General features: G+C 41.9%; 1 protein-coding gene across 1 annotated transcript in view; it reads right to left on the bottom strand.

Moving 5' to 3' along the window:
* plcb3 (phospholipase C, beta 3 (phosphatidylinositol-specific)) overlaps positions 1 to 17,965 on the bottom strand; it is a 54,794-nt gene extending 36,829 nt beyond the window's left edge. The window contains exons 1-2 of the mRNA XM_085760213.1: positions 17,111 to 17,965; positions 1,757 to 1,843 (exon numbers count right to left, since the gene is read on the bottom strand). Coding sequence (XP_085616339.1) covers positions 1,757 to 1,843; positions 17,111 to 17,209 — 186 coding nt within the window. The 5' untranslated portion in view covers positions 17,210 to 17,965. The remainder of the gene's footprint in view (positions 1 to 1,756; positions 1,844 to 17,110) is intronic.
* Positions 17,966 to 21,301: the final 3,336 nt, after the last annotated feature.

Genomic DNA, 21,301 nt, shown 5'->3' on the forward strand with positions numbered 1-21,301 from the left:
GTAACCTGCTGCAGACCCAGACAGGAGGTCACTACTGAATGATGCCTTCAAGGGAAACTCCACCAATGTTACACATCAAAGCCTCTCTTATGCTCACAGGTTGAGGGCAGTACATCTACTGTATGCTTAGTCACGACAAACATACCTGAATCCTTGACTGAACTGTCATGGTCAAGTTGCATTGTGGTAAATGTAGGCACCAGTTTTGACAAGGATGAAGGATGCATGTAATAAAAATAATAACACAGAGAGTATCTGCTTTCCACAGAGAGATTAATGAGTTGTTAAAGTGGAGGACTATTTCAAGGTTATTGCTCTTTGAATTTTTCAATGGCCAAATTATAAATCACATAGAAATTATGTAAAAACCAAACAGCCTCTTGTCAATAAAACTGTTCACAGGCAGTGTTGAGAGGGTTTTACCATGATTGTAAAGATGATCTGACTCTCCGCTAAACAGTGTCACTACTGTGCCTCAGGCACCAAATGGCCTATTATCTTAATACCGCGCACAGGAAGGCGCGGGCACATGCACAAAGCAAGACATCAGGATAAAATGAGTATTTAAAGACTCTGTGTGTTATGTGAATACATGAACACATGCTGACACACGTGCAGACGGAGCGGGATGACGTGAGCTCTGGCCCAGATTTGTAAACCCACAGACACTTGCGCTGCACTCGCACTCCAAAACATGAGGACACAAGACAGTGATAATATTGGCTATCAACAGGTCATTCCATACGTGCCTTCTGGATAAATAGACAGCCAGAAATAAAGAGAGAGATGGTGTGTGTGTGTGTGTGTGTGTGTGGAGGGGGAGCGGGAAACACATGGAGAGAGATTAGGATGGGAGGATGGGAAGATGGGGGTGGGGTGGGGTGGGGTGGGGGGTTAATTGAGCTGCTCTGTAATGTCGTTCGATCTGACTGGGCCGACATTACACTGAGATATGTAGAATATATATTTATATACACACATACACTTACCACTTTCCCATTCAAATGAGTGGGGGGAAGTGGTTTCAGCCTCCTGGACTCCAGTGTATACTATATATAAACATATGGCAGATGAGTGGAAGGAGAGAGATAACAGATAAAAGGTGGAGATAAGATAGAGAGAGAACAAAGAGTGGATTAACATTTCTTTGTATGAGAGATTTGTTTATGAAAACCTGCGCTGCTCAACCACAGCGTTATTCTCAAAACGCTCCATCCTGCTGACTCACAGCACGTCGGTCTCACTGTTCCTTTTGGGTAATTATGTCACCCAAATACCTAAAAATGTAAAACCCCATATTAATGGTTTAAACACAGGAAGAAATGATGAGGAGGAGAGGGTGACTGTTGGGAATGATGGATGGATCAAGTGAAAGAGAATGGAGGACTATAAAGGATGAAGACCGCAAAGACATCAGGGAGAAGGAGGAACAAGAGGATGAGGAAAAACAAGACCAAGGCAAATTGATGAAACCCATTCTGGCTGATCTAATGGACTGAATCAACCACAGTAAGAGAGAACAGGACGCAGTGGGAGAGGAGGAAGAAACAACTATTTAGAGAGACTGTTGAAACAGCTGAACAAAGAGGAGGAGGAGGCATGTGGTGGAGTTTAAGTAATATCCATATCTGCACTTTGGTACATTAAAAGTCCATTGTGCCCATTTGTATTTGATCTTTGCTACTTTGCGAGATAAGAGGCAGTGTATGTGGCCAACCAGCGTGTGCGCATGTGTGAATGTGTGTGTGCGTCTTACCAGGTTGGAGCCTCCAGTCCAGTAGAGGAAGAATCCATCTGGGTCAACTTTCAGGGTGACCAAGGTGGGAGGCCCACTGTTGGGCTCCTAGGCAACAGAAATAGCACTGTTAGCAGGGGATACATATACATAAGCACACAACTACACACACTACTTCCGTTTGTCACTCTCTCAAACATACAAATAAAGTATAGATGCAGAGATAAAGTGAGCTCTGTGGTTATTGAGATAATGTGTTTATTACAAAATAGGTCTTATTTGGGAGTTATTTACATCAGTTGCGAACAGCCAGTACTATATTTGGAAGTAAACTGAAAGTGAGTGCACCAAATATCAGTCATAAACCCTTAAAAGTACAGAAAAACACATTGTTGTTTGTTTGTTGCTTTTAGCAAAATCTTACCATGCTCTCAGACTTTAGCAGTTTCCTTGAGCACAACTTAACACTGTCTCTTACTCAAACTTAAAACTGCTGCTTTAACCTGTAATTATGTGCACAAGAACAACAGCCTGATCCTTGTGTTGCAGCGGCAACAAGCACCGTTGTTGTTGTTGTTCTCTGTGCGAATGCTAAATGGAGAAAAGAAGGAAGTTCCTCTGAAGGGATAGAAGGACATAGAACCATGTGAGGAAGTGCTCTGGATTCAACACCACAGAAGAAATCATCTTTAAAGTCTCATGACGCTAGAAAGACAGTGTGGTGTAAATTAAGAGGCTTATGGCAGCGGTGGCTGCACCTGCTGGTTTACGGTTCCTCAACATTATTGCAGACACACACAGGGATACTGGGCTTGTGCGCACATGTCATGCAACAGCTGGTTTGACGCTAGACACCAGAATCTGCCCAGCATGAAGTTCTCATTCATGTGCAGCATAATGATGGCACTGGAGTCTGCATCATCATGTCATTAGCATCGTCATTACGGAGTCGTACGCAAGATACCATGACTGTACACACACACATACAAGCACACACACACATGACCACTGACTTTGTAATTATAGTGGTAAGCGGTCATACTCTTGCCCAACAAACATATCGTCCAGACATCCTGGGAAACGACCATGATGATCCAGATTGTTTGTTATTGCAGCGACAGGTGACTCATGTACATGTGTCGTCATGAGTATCATCATCATCACCATCAGATGGGAAAAAGAGGAAAGGTCAGCGTGGGAGCCCACAGAAAACTTTGCCACAAACAAACTACCAGAGGAAGTAGGTTTACAAGAGGGCAACACACAGACACTTCACCACTGACCACATACAGAAGGTATTTGGTAATGTGAGGCAGAACAAATAAAACGGTTACTGCATGATTTTAACAAAGCTGATAAATAAATGGTCTTAGTTTCATATTTCAACATTTAAATATGCAAAGATGGACTGAAAGGCTCAACGTTTACATTTGGATCATGAATGTAATAACAGAATAAAGTAATTTATGCAAATCAATTAACTTCAATGAACAGACACCAAAGCAGAGATGGCCAAACTGTACAGGACCCCATGAAAGACTCTCAGCAACATCATAAATGGAGGGATAAACCAACAAGTGTTATACAACTGGTATAAGAAATAACAATAAAGCAGTGTTGTGAACATAGTTTAATAACCAGGCAAAACTTAAAGTAAGTTAAAGTAAAAAATTATCCCAAATAACTATGACACTGATGACACTTGTTGAAGATATATCGCTCCTCATCTAATATTAATACTGGCACAGGCATAGCAATAGGTTTTAAAGGAATCATTTGACATTTTAGGAAATACACTTTGTTTTCTTGCTCAAAGTGAGCGGTTCATATCACTGGTCTGTATGCTTAACATGAAGCTACTGATGATTAGCTGAATTTAGCTTAGTTCAGCTGAAAACAAGGAAAAATCTGCACGCTGGTTCTATCAAAAGACAACAAAATGTGTCTAAAATGCCTCTAAAATTCACTTGTATCTAATTTAATTCCTAAAATAAAAATTGTAATAATTGTTAATGTGAGTGCTAATACTAAGTCAGGCCAGGTGTTTTTACTCCTCTAGCTAACTTAAAATACTCTTGAAACTTTATTTCTCCACAAGAAAGGAAATAAGCATATGTCCAAAAAATGTCAAACTTCTTCAAAGATGTCTTCTTAGTTTTAACTTTTGTCCCATTCCTTTGGGAAAAGCTAAACATACCTTAAGTTTAGGCTCCAAGGTTGGCTAACGCAGAGGAGGTTAGCAGGAAAGGTAGAAGTTTGGATTGTAACAAAGAAAAGAAAGAGGGAAAAAGGAGAGATGGTTAAAGGTGAGGAAGTTTTGGACAGGTGTGGGGTTAGAGGAGAAGGTGAAGACTGAAGAAAAACAAACAAACAAAAGGTCAGGGATAAGAGCAATTAAAAGGTCAAGTTCAGCCACATCATGAGGCCTGCATCAAACAACAGTAAAGTTAATGTACATCCTTAGCTTTGAGTTGTGAGACAATGCATGTCAGTCTGGGGCAGTGACATTACCAGGGTTTGTTAATGCTTTTATAATTGGGTTAAACTTCAAATGCGCAGCGTGAATCACTGAACCTGTGACATGTTTACTCCCTGGAAACTGGAAAACTGTACAACTCCAATTTCATGCTGTGATTATCTCAAGGCTGTGACCTGATGTCAGAAGCTCTTCTGTTAATATCAGCCCAAAACCGTCCCTTAACTTGCAATGAAATCTGAGTCTGCATAGCTGAAGCTGTTTGTTTATCTTTTGTCTGCTAGGTTTAATTCTCTGAGACAACAGAGCTGAATACAGTGCAAACTTCAAACAATCCAGATGTTCCCACTTCCAAAGTACCACAAACATAACCAACAACAAACCTTAGAAGTAGAGATAACCGTGCTTTCTATCAAACGCAATTAGAGGAAAAATATTTGCAAATCAAAACACCTGCCTTGGGCATCGAAGGCAAATCAGTCTGTTTAAAATTCTTTGGAAATGCTGTCGCTGCTTAACATATGCAAAAAGATACCTGCCACATTGCACACATTCCTCTAGCAAATTAAACTTGAATATTTTTCATAATGTTCCCAGAAAGTCCAAAGTGGCCAACTTCCATCTAACTTTGCTGACTGTAACTAGCACCATGGGGCTCAGCATTAGAGATGTTCAGATACCACTTTTTTTTCTTTCTTTTTTTTTTTTTTACAGATTCCAATATTCGTGCTGTGAATATCGGCTGATATTGAGTACTGATACCGATACCAGGGTGATATTTAAAAAATATATTTTATGTGTGTATATGTGTGTGTGTGTGTGTGTGTGTGTGTGTGTGTGTGTGTGTGTGTGTGTGTGTGTGTGTGTGTGTGTGTGTGTGTGTGTGTGTGTGTGTGTGTGTGTGTGTGTGTGAGTGTGTGTGCATCAGCATCGAGGCACTGACCTCAGTAGCCATAGGGTATCAGACCTATGACTAAGTGAAACTTGGAACAGACCTGCTCCACCACCCTCTGTTCCACATTTCACATAGTAATTGGTCACATACTTTACACATCAACACTCAGGTACAGTATAGTATCTATCCATCCACAATAAGGAGATTATCATTATCATCACGTATACACATCCTCTGGATATATGAAGATATTTATGTCAAATATGTTCATTTATTGCTGTACTTTAATACATTTTGATTTAGTTATTCCTTTATTTACACATTTCTGCTTCTGGATGTAGATATAAACATGTGTCCTGTATCCTGTATGATGCATTAAAATCTGTAACGATGCAGTAAACTCACTCTGCATGTGTCCCAGGTATACGCACCTCATTTTCAAATTTCATCCTCAAAAACCACTGGAAATATTAGTTCTACTCTGTGTACCAGACTGTGTCAGGAGAACAGATTTCATATTTGTTATTTGAACTTATTTGAAGTTCCTGTGTACATTCACCAGCTCTGTTTCTGACTGAGACGTTGGTCTGTGGTGAGTTGTCACTGTTTCCTACTGCACCTCTCTCTGACTCAGTGTGTCGGAGCAAGAAGCTCACACACCTGGCTCCATGATGCAGCACACACACACACACACACACACACACACACTGACAGCTCCTTAAAGGGATAGTTCAACATTTTGGCAAATTGGCCCATTGCCATAATCGCTATAGTCATAGCAGTAGGTTCATTACCTTTAATTGTAGGTGTAAGCTATTTTCAGTACGGCGGAGCGCAGCAGCAGGCTGCTCAGAGCTACGCTATGGAGGCTAACGGAATTTCTTGGTTTCCCTCATTAAACTCATCAAATACAAAATCCCAAAACTCCACAGCGCTTTTGTAGACAAGTTGTGAGCTGCACAACCACCACGCTATGAGATAATGACGGAACGATACGAAACGGAGCCGTTTTCGAGGTAAATTCATACAAAACCGCTGATGCGCGTTGCGTTCAGGGACCGTTTTTCAGCAAGCAGTCTCCGTATTTACCCTGTATTTACCTCGAAAACGGCTCCGTTTCGTATCGTTCCGTCATTATCTCATAGCGTGGTGGTTGTGCAGGTCACAACTTGTCTACAAAAGCGCTGTGGAGTTTTGGGATGTTGAATTTGATGAGTTTAATGAGGGAAACCAAGAAATTCCGTTAGCCTCCATAGCGTAGCTCTGAGCAGCCTGCTGCTGCACTCCGCCGTACTGAAAATAGCTTACACCTACAATTAAAGGTAATGAACCTACTGCTATGACTATAGCGATTATGGCAATGGGCCAATTTGCCAAAATGTTGAACTATCCCTTTAATGTCAGTGTTCAGAGAGAGATGATCATGTGACTGTCTATACAACATGACTCTTGATCTGAAGGTCGTGGGTTTGATTCCCATGTTGACAGAGATCACACCCCAGCAGCGCCCCTAATTCTAGTTTAAAATTACGATGGCAGCTTGAAGGTAGAACATAATGAACGATCTCATGGTACATTTTTACAGCTGGTTCATGCTCCATCACTCTTGATGATCAATATTAAAATACATAGAAAAAGACTGTTATCATGGTGCATGATGATTTTGTAGCAAGACTTCTTATATGTTAAAAAATGATGTGGTGCCCAGCCATGCAGTCATTCAGTGTAAAACAAAAACAAAAAAAACTTGTGCAACTATGTGATAATGAATATGTTTTTAACCTGAGTTTGACCCATTCATACCAGACATTTGGTCATGGGTAAATACCCACTCACTGCAAAGACTGCAAAGACTGCTACATCATAATATCAAACCCCATCCAAAACTAAAAGTGGCTGCCTCAATCTGGAATGTAGCAATCAACAATCATGTTGCATTTTACCTGAGACTGATAAGAACACAGTTTACAGTTAGAAAACGTGTAGGTCAACACACATTATGTTTTGCTCTTTTAATCCTACAATAATAATCCAATCACATCTGTATAATGCTACAGATGAAACAGAAACCTGTTTCATATGAATCAAGCACTAAAGATTCCTCTGTCCCCTCAAGGCCACGTATCAGGCTTTTTCAGTTCAAACAGAACTACACTTCTGAACACACTACCAATACTGACATTTGATGTTAATGACAAAATACATTAGCAACAGATGCAGTATATCAAAAGAGTCCCCGTATGCTTTGTGAGCTCATACTGGTTGTGTTGGTGTGCAAGAGCAAATGAAAGTAAATCATGGAGATGCTCTCTGTGTTGACATTGGCAGCCGTCCTGTTGTGTTTGCTATGGCTGGTGTAATGTGGTTGTCAGATCTGGCTCGGTTTGGCTGTTTAAGTTGCTACACATGGGACTGAAGAATGGCTAACACGGGCTGAAAGCTTGTTTTTGTAATACTGGAAAGAACACACAAGTACAATGTTTGATATACCCTTTTGTGCGTACACTTTATATATACCCTTAGTGTTTGAATGGCCTCTGTGGGAATGTAATCACTGAGTTATCTTAAGTCTTAACTACTTTGTTTTTCATTTTATCTATTTGGATGACACATTTTACAGTGTATATAACCTTTGTACAACAGGCTCAGTCTCTGTCATTACTTCTCCTCCCTCTACCTTTGTTTCCCTTCTCTCTTGCTCCCTATAAATCGACCATAGGATATATCCAGTGTCAATACACACTTCGCCGTAGATGGGGAATTCCACTGGGACCAGACTCACAAACATCCTCACATACATTTACCCAGAGGAATGTGATCTGTGGGCTCATGTGACCAGTAATATAACAACATCGCCCATACAGCTTTCTAGCCTGCACTGGCTGCAGCAACGAACACACAGACACCATTGTGATCTGATGTATTTGCATGTAATGCCTGGCTGGGTTTTACATACTGTACCTGCCAGTTACTTTCTAATGATGCCTTTCACCACCACACACAGATGTCTTTGTTATATTTACCTCTGCCTATCTTGCCTGCTTCTTTTATATGCCGTCCACTCTTTCAACTTCCTACCTTCACTCTGTCTTCAGTTACAATTGATTTGATATTTAAGCCAAACAAAACATTTGTTGATTTTAAAATGACAAGAATTGTTGCTTCCACTATAAACTTGGATCTTTGCGGGTGTTTTTTGGAGTTAGTTAGAAAAAACATTCAATAGAACAAATAAACAAATGTAAGGTGAAAATAATTATCAACATGTTTTAATTCAAAATGTACTGCATGTGTTTGAGTGTCTCTCTCTCTGAGTGCTCTTCAGTTTCCAGTTGAAATTAAGGGGAAAATGTTTGAAACCTTACCAGGAAATCATTAGCGCACGCCCTCCACACACACACACACACACACACACACACACATTCCTTGTTTACCATAAACACGCACCCTACAGTGTTTTTCTGTGCGAGGTCTATAATTGGACCTCACCCCACTCCCTAATTAACCACCATATGTAAAACCCCTCCTAAGTCTCACTTCCTTCTGCGCTTTTCATTCTTTCACGTCTGTCTTTCTTTTCTTCGTGTCAATCATGTTCTCTCCCTCCAGCACTTTTCTTCCAGTTTAATTGATTAAAGATCATGTGTCTTTCTGCAGACCCCCTCCAGAAGGCCTGACTCTCTGGACCGACCACCCTCTGAAGCCCAGGTCACAAAACCAGCAGCTAATGAGCTCCTGAAAGGCCATACACTGGTTGATACATGGCTGCTCTCCATCTCTGTCTATGTCTCCATCTCCCTTCCTGCATACCGTCCTCACCATACTTCTTGAGTGTATGTTTGTGTGTGTTGTGTAATATCAGTCAGGAGAAAGCCATTAGTGAGAAACTGATAAAAGTGGCTGCTCCGAGTGCACCTTTGCTCAGCCACAGTGTGTGTGTGTGTGTGTGTGTGTGTGTGTGTGTGTGTGTGTGTGTGCTCTGTGAGCTTGTAGGAGTGGTGTGAGAAAAAAAGCCGCCGTCCACTCAGCGTGTGTTTGAGCTGCTGCTTTGGCAACATGGTAAAAGTTGATGACAGCAGGTAACCTTTGGACTCTGTCGTGAGGAGAGGAAAGAGGGAGGGGCGGGGCCAGAGCGGGAAAAAAAACTATAGAATAAAAGGACAGAATTAAACTAGCATTTGAGGCTTATATAAGAGTTATTGTATTACTCACTATACTTGTTATGTGTCCCATTCTTTCCCTGCACTTTATCCACAGGTGTCATTAACTTTCATCTGATCTGACCTTATTCACAGGAAATGAGCCATTCACCCAGTCAGGCAGAGCCATGTTCTTCATGCTGAACAATACCCCAGTGTATACACAGGTTTCATTAAGCCAGGTGCCATGTTGAGATCCTGTCCCACTGTTGGAAATGCCAAATTCTGCCCCTGCCTTTTCTTTCTCTATTTCTCTCAGTTGTTACCCTTTTTCCTTCAGAGAACTGATCAGCGCACGTGAAATTTGAGATTTAAACAAACTAATTTGTACAAAATGCCGTCTAGACCACGTCTGAAAGTTTTTGTGGCTGCGCCAAACACCCAGGCCAAAGATCAGTGATAGTGAGGAGATGTAATGAATCATATAATTCAGGATAACTGGGCACAGTTTAAAAGGGATACCTCATCCAAAATCAATAATTCACCAATTTTCTACTCACCATCACCATCATGCCAGGGAAGGGTTTGGAGAACATTTGGAGTTATCAAAGCGCTTTTGGAGTTCGGCTGGCAACAGATTTTCATATAATGGTCCAAAACACACACTGTGAAACATCCAAATACCTCCATACTGCTCATCTGTACAGACCCAAGTGTCCTGAAGCCGCGACATAAAAAAGTTGTTCGGAAAAAATTAATTTGATCTCTGTTAGCCTTGTTGTAGTCATAGCTCCCAGTGGCTGCACGAGATGCGCGGGATTGCCGCAAGATGATTGTTTGACGTTGTAAACCATTGGATGTATGATGTTAACACAGAAGAACATCTCATGTCGCGGCTTCAGGACACTTGGGTCAGTACAGACGAGCAGTATGGAGGTATCTGGATGTTTCATAGTGTGTGTTTTGGACCATTCAAAAGTGAAATCTATCCACCGCCATTATATGAAAATCCGTTGCCAGCCGCAACCCTGGAACTCCAAAAGCGTTTTGATGACTCTGGAAGTTCTCCAAACACTTCCTTGGCATGACGGTGAGTAGAAAATTGGTGAATTATCGATTTTGGGTGAAGTATCCCTTTAAGAAAGTCTCCCCTTGGAGCTCAAATCCTGATTGTATGAACATTAACATCCACCTTGCAACTTCAAAAACCTATAAACTTTGTTGGATCAGTCTCACCATTTCACAAATTGGAAAGGGAGTTTCAAACACTGTTTAATGGTCCGACAAAGAAAAAACACAAACTGCCTGCTTTGAATTTTTAATTACATTTCAAAGCTCTGATTAAAAAGACTGACAAAAAGAAAATAATCAAATTTGATGAATTATGAAGTGTTTCTTAACTTCTACTACATCTTCCATCTGAAGATGTGAAAACAAGGATTTTTTTCCCACCTCAAAAAAACCTGCTGGATATTTTTTCTTTCCACGAGACAGCCACAAAAACCAGGTCAGAGCAAACCAGTCATAAGAAACTGAGTCGAGAAAGAAAGAAAGGGAAGAAAGTGGAGGACGCAGGGGAAACAAAAGTAAAAGTCAACACAGGAACACAACAGAAAAGACAGGAAGCAGACAGAGAAGAACAAAAGTCAAAGTCAAAAGGAGGAAGAGAAAGAGAAGGAAAAATGACAAATGACGGCGTGTAAGTTACAGATATCACGGAGCCGCTGCACATGTGTGTGTGTGTAGGCCGAATGAATGGAGGAAAAATTGTGAAAGAGGAGGAGAAGAGCTGGAGCAGTCCAGATGTCAGTCCCACACTTCACATGTGGCTGTGGTTGACCTTCCACCCCTCTCTCCTTAACTCTCCATCTCCCTCCCTCTGTCCATCCATCCCTCGTTTCTCACCACTCTGCCAGGATGTCAGCAGTGTTTCTCAGCGCGGCGTCACAACCTCACACAAGCCTGCATTTCCTCCTCGTCTCCAGAACATCTTCCCCCTTCACTAATCTCGTAACCACAGTTTGTGTGCTTGTTGCTTCCGTGTATCAATCTCACGCAGAACCAACATATCCACTTTCTGACAATACTGGCACACACAGGAACAACTGGCATGAAAGTGGAGCCCACTGCCTTTTCCTCTAAGGTCACAATGACAAAGCACTTCTGCTTACAAATGAGACGTGTCTCCAAGACAAGACGTGTTTTTATTTTTGAGAAATAGACTGTCGCATTTCAGGTGCAGATGCTTTCCAAGAAATTATGAAATCCTCTTCCCTCCTGTTGGCACTCTCATATATCAAAAAGTAGTGCGTGCTGTGTGAGCAGTAAACGCTGACATGTGAACAGAGTTACTTGGAATACTCTGAAAATATCTTATTCATCTCACTTCTGGTGCACAGTGATCATATCAGGCTACTACAGTGGGTCTCTTTCCATCAGTGTTGTGGCATCATAAGGAGCAGGAAAAAAGTATGACAACAAACACGTCTCAACCTGCAGGAGATAAAAATACACAGGAGGAGAATTTATAAGAAGGATCAAGTGATGTGCATTTTACTCTGGGAAGATATTTTCAGTCCACTAAATAGATCATCCTAATGGAATTAGTGTGTGAGTCACAGCTACGTATGCCTTCATTATACAATCAAGGTAAAAGTTCGAAATTGGAATATTTTATTTTGCAGAATAAAATCTGTTTTAACCGCAGACATATTCCAGACATTTAACAAAAATAAATCAAAAACATTCACTTGGGGACAAGAGAGTTACATAGACTTCCTGCAGCACTCTGATGCTTTTTAAGCATACCTAATGAACCGGATACAGCATAATAAATAATGGGCTTTAGATTTTATTACCCACTATGTTAGCAGAGAAGAAAGCAACTGAGAGCATTTATGGTTTTTGTTCCTTTTAAGTTGTTTAAGACATCGAATGCTGGATGGCAAAAGCTATTCTCCGGCTTAATGAGAACAGGACACAGGTCTTTATTGTTATTATCAGTCTGTAAAATCTCACTGGTGGAGCAGCCAGTTTTCTCAGGCTTGTGACTTCTTGTCTTTACGTAAATCTACATTTGCTTATCCACAAGTCCAAGATAACCTGGAAATCACCAGCCGCAAATTCAAAGTTAACAGAGGACCATACTTTTTGTCTGTTCTCCACTTTCAACTGTTTTAAACTTTAAGTAATGGGTCATTTTAAATCCCTCACACAAGCATCTCAAGCTTTTGAGCTGAAATATGCTCAAACTTATGTTAATGTGGCGAAGTGCTGTCAGAGGCCGCTTGGACCCAGACTCAGCCTGGCAGCAGTGAGGAGATATTCCTTCTACAGTTTCACAGTGAACCAACGGCCAAAGTCCTGGGCAGGAACTCACATCTGTCAATCAATACATAAACACACTTCATCTTTAGATGGGGGCGCTAAGATCCAACAGCAAATCCAAAAATGACTTGTCAGGATCTGTATGAATGGAGAACAAGTGTCTGTTGTCAGTCTGGTTTGACAAGCACAAATAAACAATGAGGAAAATAACAGCGTTAAACTGTCGCCAGGCCTTTAGTTTTAGTAGTTTTAGTTCTGACCTCTTTTTCTGCTGCTGTGCTGCTGTCTATATAGGAGCTGAGAAGTAATCCCAACCAAATTGCAGGAAACAACCCTGAAATGCAACATTTCATGGTTCATCATGTTTTGCTCAAGTTACAGGGACTTGAAATGGACCCAAAACCCCTAATCTCAAAAGGATGTCACGTCCCCAAAGCTCTGTCCAATTAATGGACAACTTGTGATCCCATGCGACTTTGTTTACAAGCCCTAGTTTTCTTGTGAATGTGAATATAAACAAATGGAGCCCGGCAAAAGTGGAAGAAACATGCGTTTTTCTCACACTGTTCTAACCAAAGACCAAAGTGTTTGCAGACTGAGATTTGGCCTCCTGTCTTTTTAAATATGAAAAATGCATATAATGTGCTTGGTTTGAAATAATATACATGCACAGGTGCAGAAAGTACAGGGAAGTAGCAATGCAGAAGTGTTTTGAATGCTAGGATAATCAAGTGGACTGAAACCTGCAAACACTGTGCAAAGGAGACAAAAGATAATGTAACGTGTTGAAATGATTATTTATTTGATTTCTGTGTACTTTTAAGATGCATATCAAGGCGCTCCACAGCACACTGAGAGCCAAGCGGCTCTGTAGACAAACTGTCTGTCTGTGTTTGTTTAATTGGTTGTTTAGGAGGAATTTTAACTGAATTCCAGGCGGAATTCAACAAAATTGAATTGTGGCCGGGCTGCAGAGGGCGGAGCGGCAGCAGCGGCTGAGGCCGAGACACAGGGAGGGAGGGAGAGAGAGAGAAGGAAAATGGTTTGGCTCTGGAGCCTTACAACAAGCTTGAACAGGAAGTCATTCAACGTGAAACACACACCCAGAACAAAACAACCACACACGCACACACGCATGTGAGCGCACATGTGTACACAAGCCGGAGCGCAGACGAAAAGAGGGTCAATTTGGAATGCATTCCTCCTCCTCCTCCTCCTCCTCCTCCTCCCCCCTGCATGAGTCAGTGTGTGTGTGTGTGTGTGTGTGTGTGTGTGTGTGTGTGTGTGTTTGTATGTCATTTGATGGGCCTACAGTAGAATTCCCAAAGCCATTGAGAAACGGAGGTTTTGTTGTGAGACAAAAGGACTACAAGGGGATACTACGAAGAGTAATAGAGAAGGGTGAAGATATGAGCCGTGTGGGAGAGGGATAGAGTGATGAGGAAGAGGGGGGAAAGAGGGATGGGGTCAGAAGTGGGGTTTTCATGTAAACAAACTGCACTGCCCTCAGGCTCTCTCTGGTCTGTGTGTGTCTGTCCTAATTCTTTTCTCACTTTGCTAAGTCCTTAAAGGAACACACCAAGTTTTTGGGACAGAAGCCCATTGGTCAACTTTCCTAATAGAACAGACAGACACTAAAATAACCACTCTGTCCCCATTAGACCACTCACTTCAAACCTCCAAACACACACACACACACACACACACACACGGCTCTGACATGACGAGGTAGATCACATCTGAATCAAACACATGTCTAGGTAATCAACAGATCTCACATATTAACCCCAATAAATTCTAACCAACCCTCTGTGGAAATAAAATCGAGGGCTACTACTGGTTCAATTATTTTTGTTGCACAATTGGACTAAATTGTATTTGTTTCCTGCACAACAGAGCCAGACTGAGTCATGCTTAATTTGAAATGGATAACCTTTGGTGTCCCCAGAGTCCGCTCTGAAGTTGGGGAAAATGTATTTTCGTGCTACACGCCATGGATTTGGAATAATTTACAAAATAAACTTCATTCGGAAACGATGCCTTGATATCAGGGATTAAAGGGCAAGATTCAAAAAATACTTCCTGACGTGCTGCCTGGACTGTTTTAATCTCTCTCCTGTACATGAAAGAGCAGGAAAACCACTTAAAGGATCAAACAGGAAAGTCCTGCTGTTTCTTGAATGAGCTTCTGACCTGGAGAACAACACAAGTGTCTTATTTATGGATTAATGCTGGATGCAGAAGAGCCTGTTTGTTTAGTTACTAAATTAACTGTCCATAAAATACCAGAAGAGCTTGATGCACTTACTGCAACACTCAAAGATATTCAATTTGTATTGACAGACCTGAAAAGCAGCTAATTCCCACATCAACCAGATGTGTTTAGTTTAGCATTTCACTTTGATAAAAACCTTAAACAATAAATCAGTTATAAAGGTTGTTGGTTAATTTGATTTTCTATTAACTACTCATCCAAATATGAATTAATTGCTTCAGCACAACTTGGAAATGCAAAGAAGAGTGCCGATGACATCCTGTAATCAAATTAATAACTGAAAAGAGCTTTTTAAGAACACTAAGAGATATCTAGGGCGTAATGATGGCAGACTTCTCCTTACAATCTGCACTTTCTTCACTTAGTTTAGTTTGGGGCAAGTACTGTAGAAGCATCATCTCACAACAGTCACAATCACTCTATGAAAGACGAGAGCCCGGATCACTACCACCGGCTGATTGACTGCATAAACTGAAAAAGAAAAAAACAGAACTTTATGCTTTAGTTCTGTTCTAGATTTAAAGGGGTCCTGGAATTTGCTCAGTCTCGGTCTTCACATTCGCTCAAATCCTGAATTATGAGACAGCTCCTGGAGTTAATTTGAGGAGTGGTTGTAGATCAAACCTGTTTAACCTCAACCATGATCTCATTTATGACACTGACGTTTCACAATAGAGCGTCTTTGGCACCTCGTCCATGCACAAAAGTATTCCTCACGTTCTTTTTTCCTTTTCTTCTCTCATCTTTCCCACATTCCTCCTCTCTACAAACTTGTTTTCTCTCCATTTATTCTCTATAATACATTTGTTGATTTTAGTGAGAAATGGTAAACAGAGCGGAGGAGGGGATAAGGGACAGGAAAGAAGAAAAGTTGCACATGTTTTCGAGTGTTCACACACTTAATCACCAGTATAACCATTTCCTGGGAATTCCCTTTGAGATGGAGATAGACAGAGAGAGTTAGTGTGTGTGTTTGAGAGAGAGAGAGAAAAAAAGGAAATCAAAAGGACATGGTATTCACTGTTTGCGTGACAGCACCCTTCTTCGGAGGCCAGACACACACATACACACACACACACACAGAAGTTCACACGCAGGAATATCACGTCATTATTACAATGTGTGTGAGGCTCTGTTGCTAATACGCTGTTTATTTCAGTTGCTTATGTTGTTCATTCTTTTCCTTTTAATGGCCCTTAGCAGCTTAAGATTGTATGTGCACACGCTTGTGCATGTTTATATGTTTAAGTGTCAACACCACACCTGACCTCATATCTATTCTCCACAATGGCGCACACATGTTGCACACAATTGTGTTGTGAATCCAGGACAGGGGTTTCCAAGTGGGAGACACAGGCCTGCAGTCAGGGTGGATCAGTCCACCGCTGAGTTAATCATTGATGGCTGCTCAGACACATGGACACACACACCTACTTTGTCTGTGGAGACAACTACAGAATGGCCCTGAACTGTCACACACATACACACACACAGAGACATCTATTAGGGTCAGTGACACAGTAAAGTTCATGCCAGGGTTGCTAGACACCACATCTGATGTACAGAGGGAAAAATAGAGCCAGGAAAACTATTTATAACTTTGCAAAGGTGGTTTAGAGACCTTTACCCTTCCATACATTAACAATGTATACAGCAAGGTGACATTTCTGGGCCTGTTTTGTAGATCAAGGTGCTACTCAGAACTTCCAAATCCCTAGAAAACAGAGGCAGCTCCTCCTGACTCCCAGCTGGACAGGTGCTTTCTGCTCTAATCCGCTGGGGAGCAGAGAGGGAGCAGAGAGGGAGCAGGAGCTCAGAGAGAGGAGAGGAGGCGTCTCAACTCAACATGAGCCCGAGGAAAAACCGGCTTGACAAGAATTCACACAAAACACAACACACACATACAAGCACTGATTGCCTGCTGGCAACAGCAGGGGAATTTTTTACTAGATTCTCTGTCTCTCACACACACACACACAAACACACACCACCCACGCACCTATGGTGGGTTTCTGTGCACACACACCTGCACACTGCATACACACATTATCTAGTGTATGAAGCTTAGTAACTAACTAACTAACTAACACACACGCACGCACGTCAGTCTCGCGTGTCAGCTCGCCACGGCGGGCCTACTGTCACCAACAGGCTGTCATGTCTCATGTCTCATGTCTGTGTGTTAGTCAGAGCTGATCACATCAGCAGCGGCTCCTTCCACAGCGACACATGTCTGCCTCACTTTCAAACATTTCATTCTCACCTCGTCCCACTTGATGAACTTGCCCCCCTTCTTCAGCGTTTCGTGGACGGACAGGGGTTTGAGCTGCAGCGCGTGGACTCCCGGCTTGGCCCCGGCCATGGCGAGGGACTGCCTGCCCGGGTGCCAACGCCTAAACCCCGGCTGCGGCGAGCTGGACTCCTCGGAAGAAACAAAACGCTCTTCCTTCCTACCACTTCCACCTCCGGAGCTTCTTCTTCTCTTTCTTCTTCTTCTCGTGTGCCGGGGAGGAGGCTGAGTGGAGGGCCGAGGCGGGGGAAACTTTTCCAGCCACTGACTTCAAAAGTTGGTGAAGCTCACCGAGAGTTTGAGGAACATGAGGAGTAAAATCCAGAGAGAGAAAGACAGGACTTGGCTGTTCCAGCGCGCACCGCCGCTGTCTTGTCCGCGTCCACGCAACGCGGTGGCGCGCCTATAATTCCCTTTTTTATTATAGGCTTTGATTCATATATTTGTTTATTTATGCAGAATCCTTTAATCTCGCACTTGAGCCCGCATAGAGATGGTTTCCTTCCTTCCTCCCATCTGGTCGACCCCTCTCCTCTCGCCCTCTCGCTCCTCTACCAACTTTCTCTGCTTCCTCTCTGTCTTGTCTCCTCCGACGCGTTGCTTCTTTTCTCCTCCTCCTCTCCTCCCTGCATGTTTTCTGTTGGGGGAAAAAAGAGAAGATTCCGAGAGGAGAGGCTGAGGGAGAAGGACGGCGTCAGATAGAACTGAGTGAATGAGAAATGAAAGGAGGGGGGGTCAGAGTTTGTGTGAAAGGGGTGTGTTTTAATTTAGTTCCTCTGCCTGCCTGCCTGCCTGCCTGCCCTCTCACATTTACTTGACAACTAATATGAACATGATCCTGCAGTGTGAGCATATTCTTTTCCTGAAATCATTCCTCTGTTGTGAGTGACCACTGCTAAAAGTTCACACATCCAGTGAGGTCTAACTTTCTGCACCAACTTCCAGGTTTAGCTTCACGTTTCATTTTCATAAAGTTAGGAAACTTGTGACAAACAGATTTAAAATAAGAATCCATCAAATAAAAGCAGCAGGAGGTGGAGATTTGTTTTTTGTTTCTACAGTTTAGCCCTAAAAAAGTCTGGATCATACAATTCCCATAATGCAACCCCATGACTTCACACTTCACACTTTTTACCACAAGCATCAAAAATGTGTTGTCTCCAAGCATAAGCCTGATGATGACATATAAATAATTTCATTTAAAGATGAAAAGGCGCTATTGACATTATACACACTGATCAAACATAAACTGACTTTGATATTTAAAACCTGTGGGCTGTCCCTTTGATGAGTGTCTGAGTGACTCTTTTAATAGAACAGTTGGAAAACGGAGGTGTCTTTGAAGCAATCACAAGATTTGAATGAAGTGTGGCACCATGCTAAGATAAAGACATATGGTGATCACAGACTAAACACATGCACATGCAGATGAAAAAATGGATAAGAAAAAAACATGCTCACTTTGTATCTTGTTTGTTTAATCTGTGCAAAAAGTGCAATAACAACACTTTGCAATTTGTTTCACTATGTTAACAGACCAATATACAGTATATGTGCAGTTTTTTTGTCCTTCCCAAAAACGAATCCCTTGGGAGCCTCTAGACTATAGCATCAATAATTATGTAAGATTAATATCACAGACTCCCATCACTGCAGTTACAGTAAGTACAGGGTGCAAACATGTAAAGATCTATTTTGATTCTTAGAATTAGCCTTCAGACGCTTTAAATCATTTTCCTGGGCGCTGACAGAGACAGATTACTGCTGTGATCTGTAATTTGATTAAAAACATGTTAGCAGTTATCGCAGTTATTGGAAACCAGTAATCAGATTAGAGTTCATTTTAAAGCAATAGGGGATAAGTGGTAGTGCTACTCGGGCAGGAAGATTGGGAGATTTAAGACATATTTTATTAACGGAGATGTCCAATCTGAATGACATAAACAGGAAATAATTTAGAGGATGTGAAGGTAAGGTAATTGAAGCCACTAGATGTCATCAGGTAACTTTACCCGGCCTCCTCCAAATCAGTGGCATCGTATCATGTTGTGAGAGGCATGCGAGCCGTGGAGGCTGCACAGTCACAGGCCGAGCTCGCCCAAATCCTGCTGCCAAGCAACATTACAACTTGGGTTCCTCATAAAAAAAACACACACACACTATGGAGCAACAGATTTTTTGGCAACCATTTTCATTCTCCAACTCCCTAACTACACCCAGCAGGAATGTCTGCTATGCTGCAGCCTGCTGACTGAGTGATGGAGTAACTTAGTGTTGGTGTGTTTTTCCTTAACCACAACCAAAGAGCAGAGGAGGAAATCAAAAAAAGAAAAGAAAAAAAAAGAAACACAATAATCAATCAGAAATGATCTCTTGTGAACACACAAGTTTATAATTGTGTAGAAAGTAGAGTGCCAGTATCAGTGTTACATAAACTTCAGGGGGGAAGATAGATGTTGTTTAACAATTCAGCAGCTAGACAAGCTGGCATTGGTGAGTGTGTTGATGTCTGTGTGTGTGTGTGTGTGTGTGTGTGTATCTGAGCTTCAGACGAGGCCAGGTAGACTTGCTGATTAATCTGATCTCAAACCACCACCACAGACACACAAACACAACCTCTCAGATGACGGCAAACAAAAACAAGATGGATACATGCATATGCATTCTTTCTCCAGTGCAGCGCCCATGCATGCATAAACTGGGTTGTTGTGTTTCTCTGCTGCATAATAAGACACATACACACATTTTCTCTCTGCTCTCACACACACAAAACAGCCTTGTTTTTAGTCAGACGCTGTTGGGTTGAATGCTGCATGTGAAGTGCAAGCACCTGTGGTGTCAATAGACCGCCTCTGACCTCCACTCACCCCGCTCACTGTTTCTTCCTGCTCTCTCTCTCTCTCTGTACAAATACATTCATTCTTGAGGTCTCTCTCTGTTCTCTCTCTATTGTATTCAAACACACTCCCTCCCTCCTCTGTGTTTTTCCTACCTCATCTCTCATTCCGACAGGTGTCCGGCTCCCATTGGTCACTGGGACCTGTAGTACATGGAGATCATCTGAGTACATGTACACCTGGGCAACTATTCTGCAACAACAGTAAACGTAGATCAGCAGGCCGTTCTCTGATGGTCTCTCTCCACAGAGGCAACTTCATATTTCTATTTAATAGTTTGGCTTCCCACAACATTTCTGACTGTGGTCCAGTCAGGTCTCTCATGCACACAGATGGTGGTTTTGTAACTGTAACAGAATAAGATCAAGATCTTGTGAGGATGCTTTGGTCCTGTGCTGAGATCTATTACATCTGTGTTCACGCCAAAACTTAGTTACTGGGAATGCTTCTGTGTGTGTGTTTGTGTGTGTTTGCATGACGTGTGGTTTTTAGCCATGCATGATAACAGCACAGCTCCATGGTCAGTCATGGTCCAGACTGTAATATTGATTTGACAGTGACATTTTATACTGATGTTCAGAGTCCCCAGAGGATGAACCTTCAAAACTTCCTCTGAACTTTCACCATCAACTTGATTCTGAGATTATTGACTCAAGACGCAGGTCAACTCTTCTGTTTTACGTCATGTGCACTAAAAACTGTTGGAAAGTTGGTACAGATACTAATGTCCATTCATTCAAAAAACCCATCAGCCTCAGCTATAATGTGTGTTTTGTAGCAGCAAATGCTGCAAATGTTAGCATGCTAAAATGATAAACTAAGGCAGTGCACCATTGTGCATAGCATTGCTAACATAACACTGTATATGAAGACCCCCACCCCTCTTTTCTTAGGAGTAGTAAGGAAGGAGATAAAGCTAGAAGGAAGGGAACAAAAGAGCAAGCAGAGCTAAAGAAAGTATCATTACATTTTTTTTAAAACAGTGGTAGTGGAAGATGAAAGGAACAGAGACAGGTCACATTTGTGGGGAAAGAAAATGAACTGGAGTGCATGTAAGATCTGATCTCGGTGAGGCATTTACCTTTTGTGCGTTCAAGGAAGCTAATATTAGTATTTATGAGGAATCTAAGTGTTTGAAAGCATCTGCTAAAGTGAAGTAAAGCAAAGAGAAACTGTGAAATAAGATTGAAGGGAAGGAGGAAGAGATAGCACAGAAAAAAAATCAGGAATCGCAATGTTCTATTGATAGAAAGAGTTAAGAAAAGGG

Source organism: Trachurus japonicus, chromosome 18 (assembly GCF_045865225.1).
Source record: "Trachurus japonicus isolate A0001 chromosome 18, Traja_1.0".
NCBI lineage: Eukaryota > Metazoa > Chordata > Actinopteri > Carangiformes > Carangidae > Trachurus > Trachurus japonicus.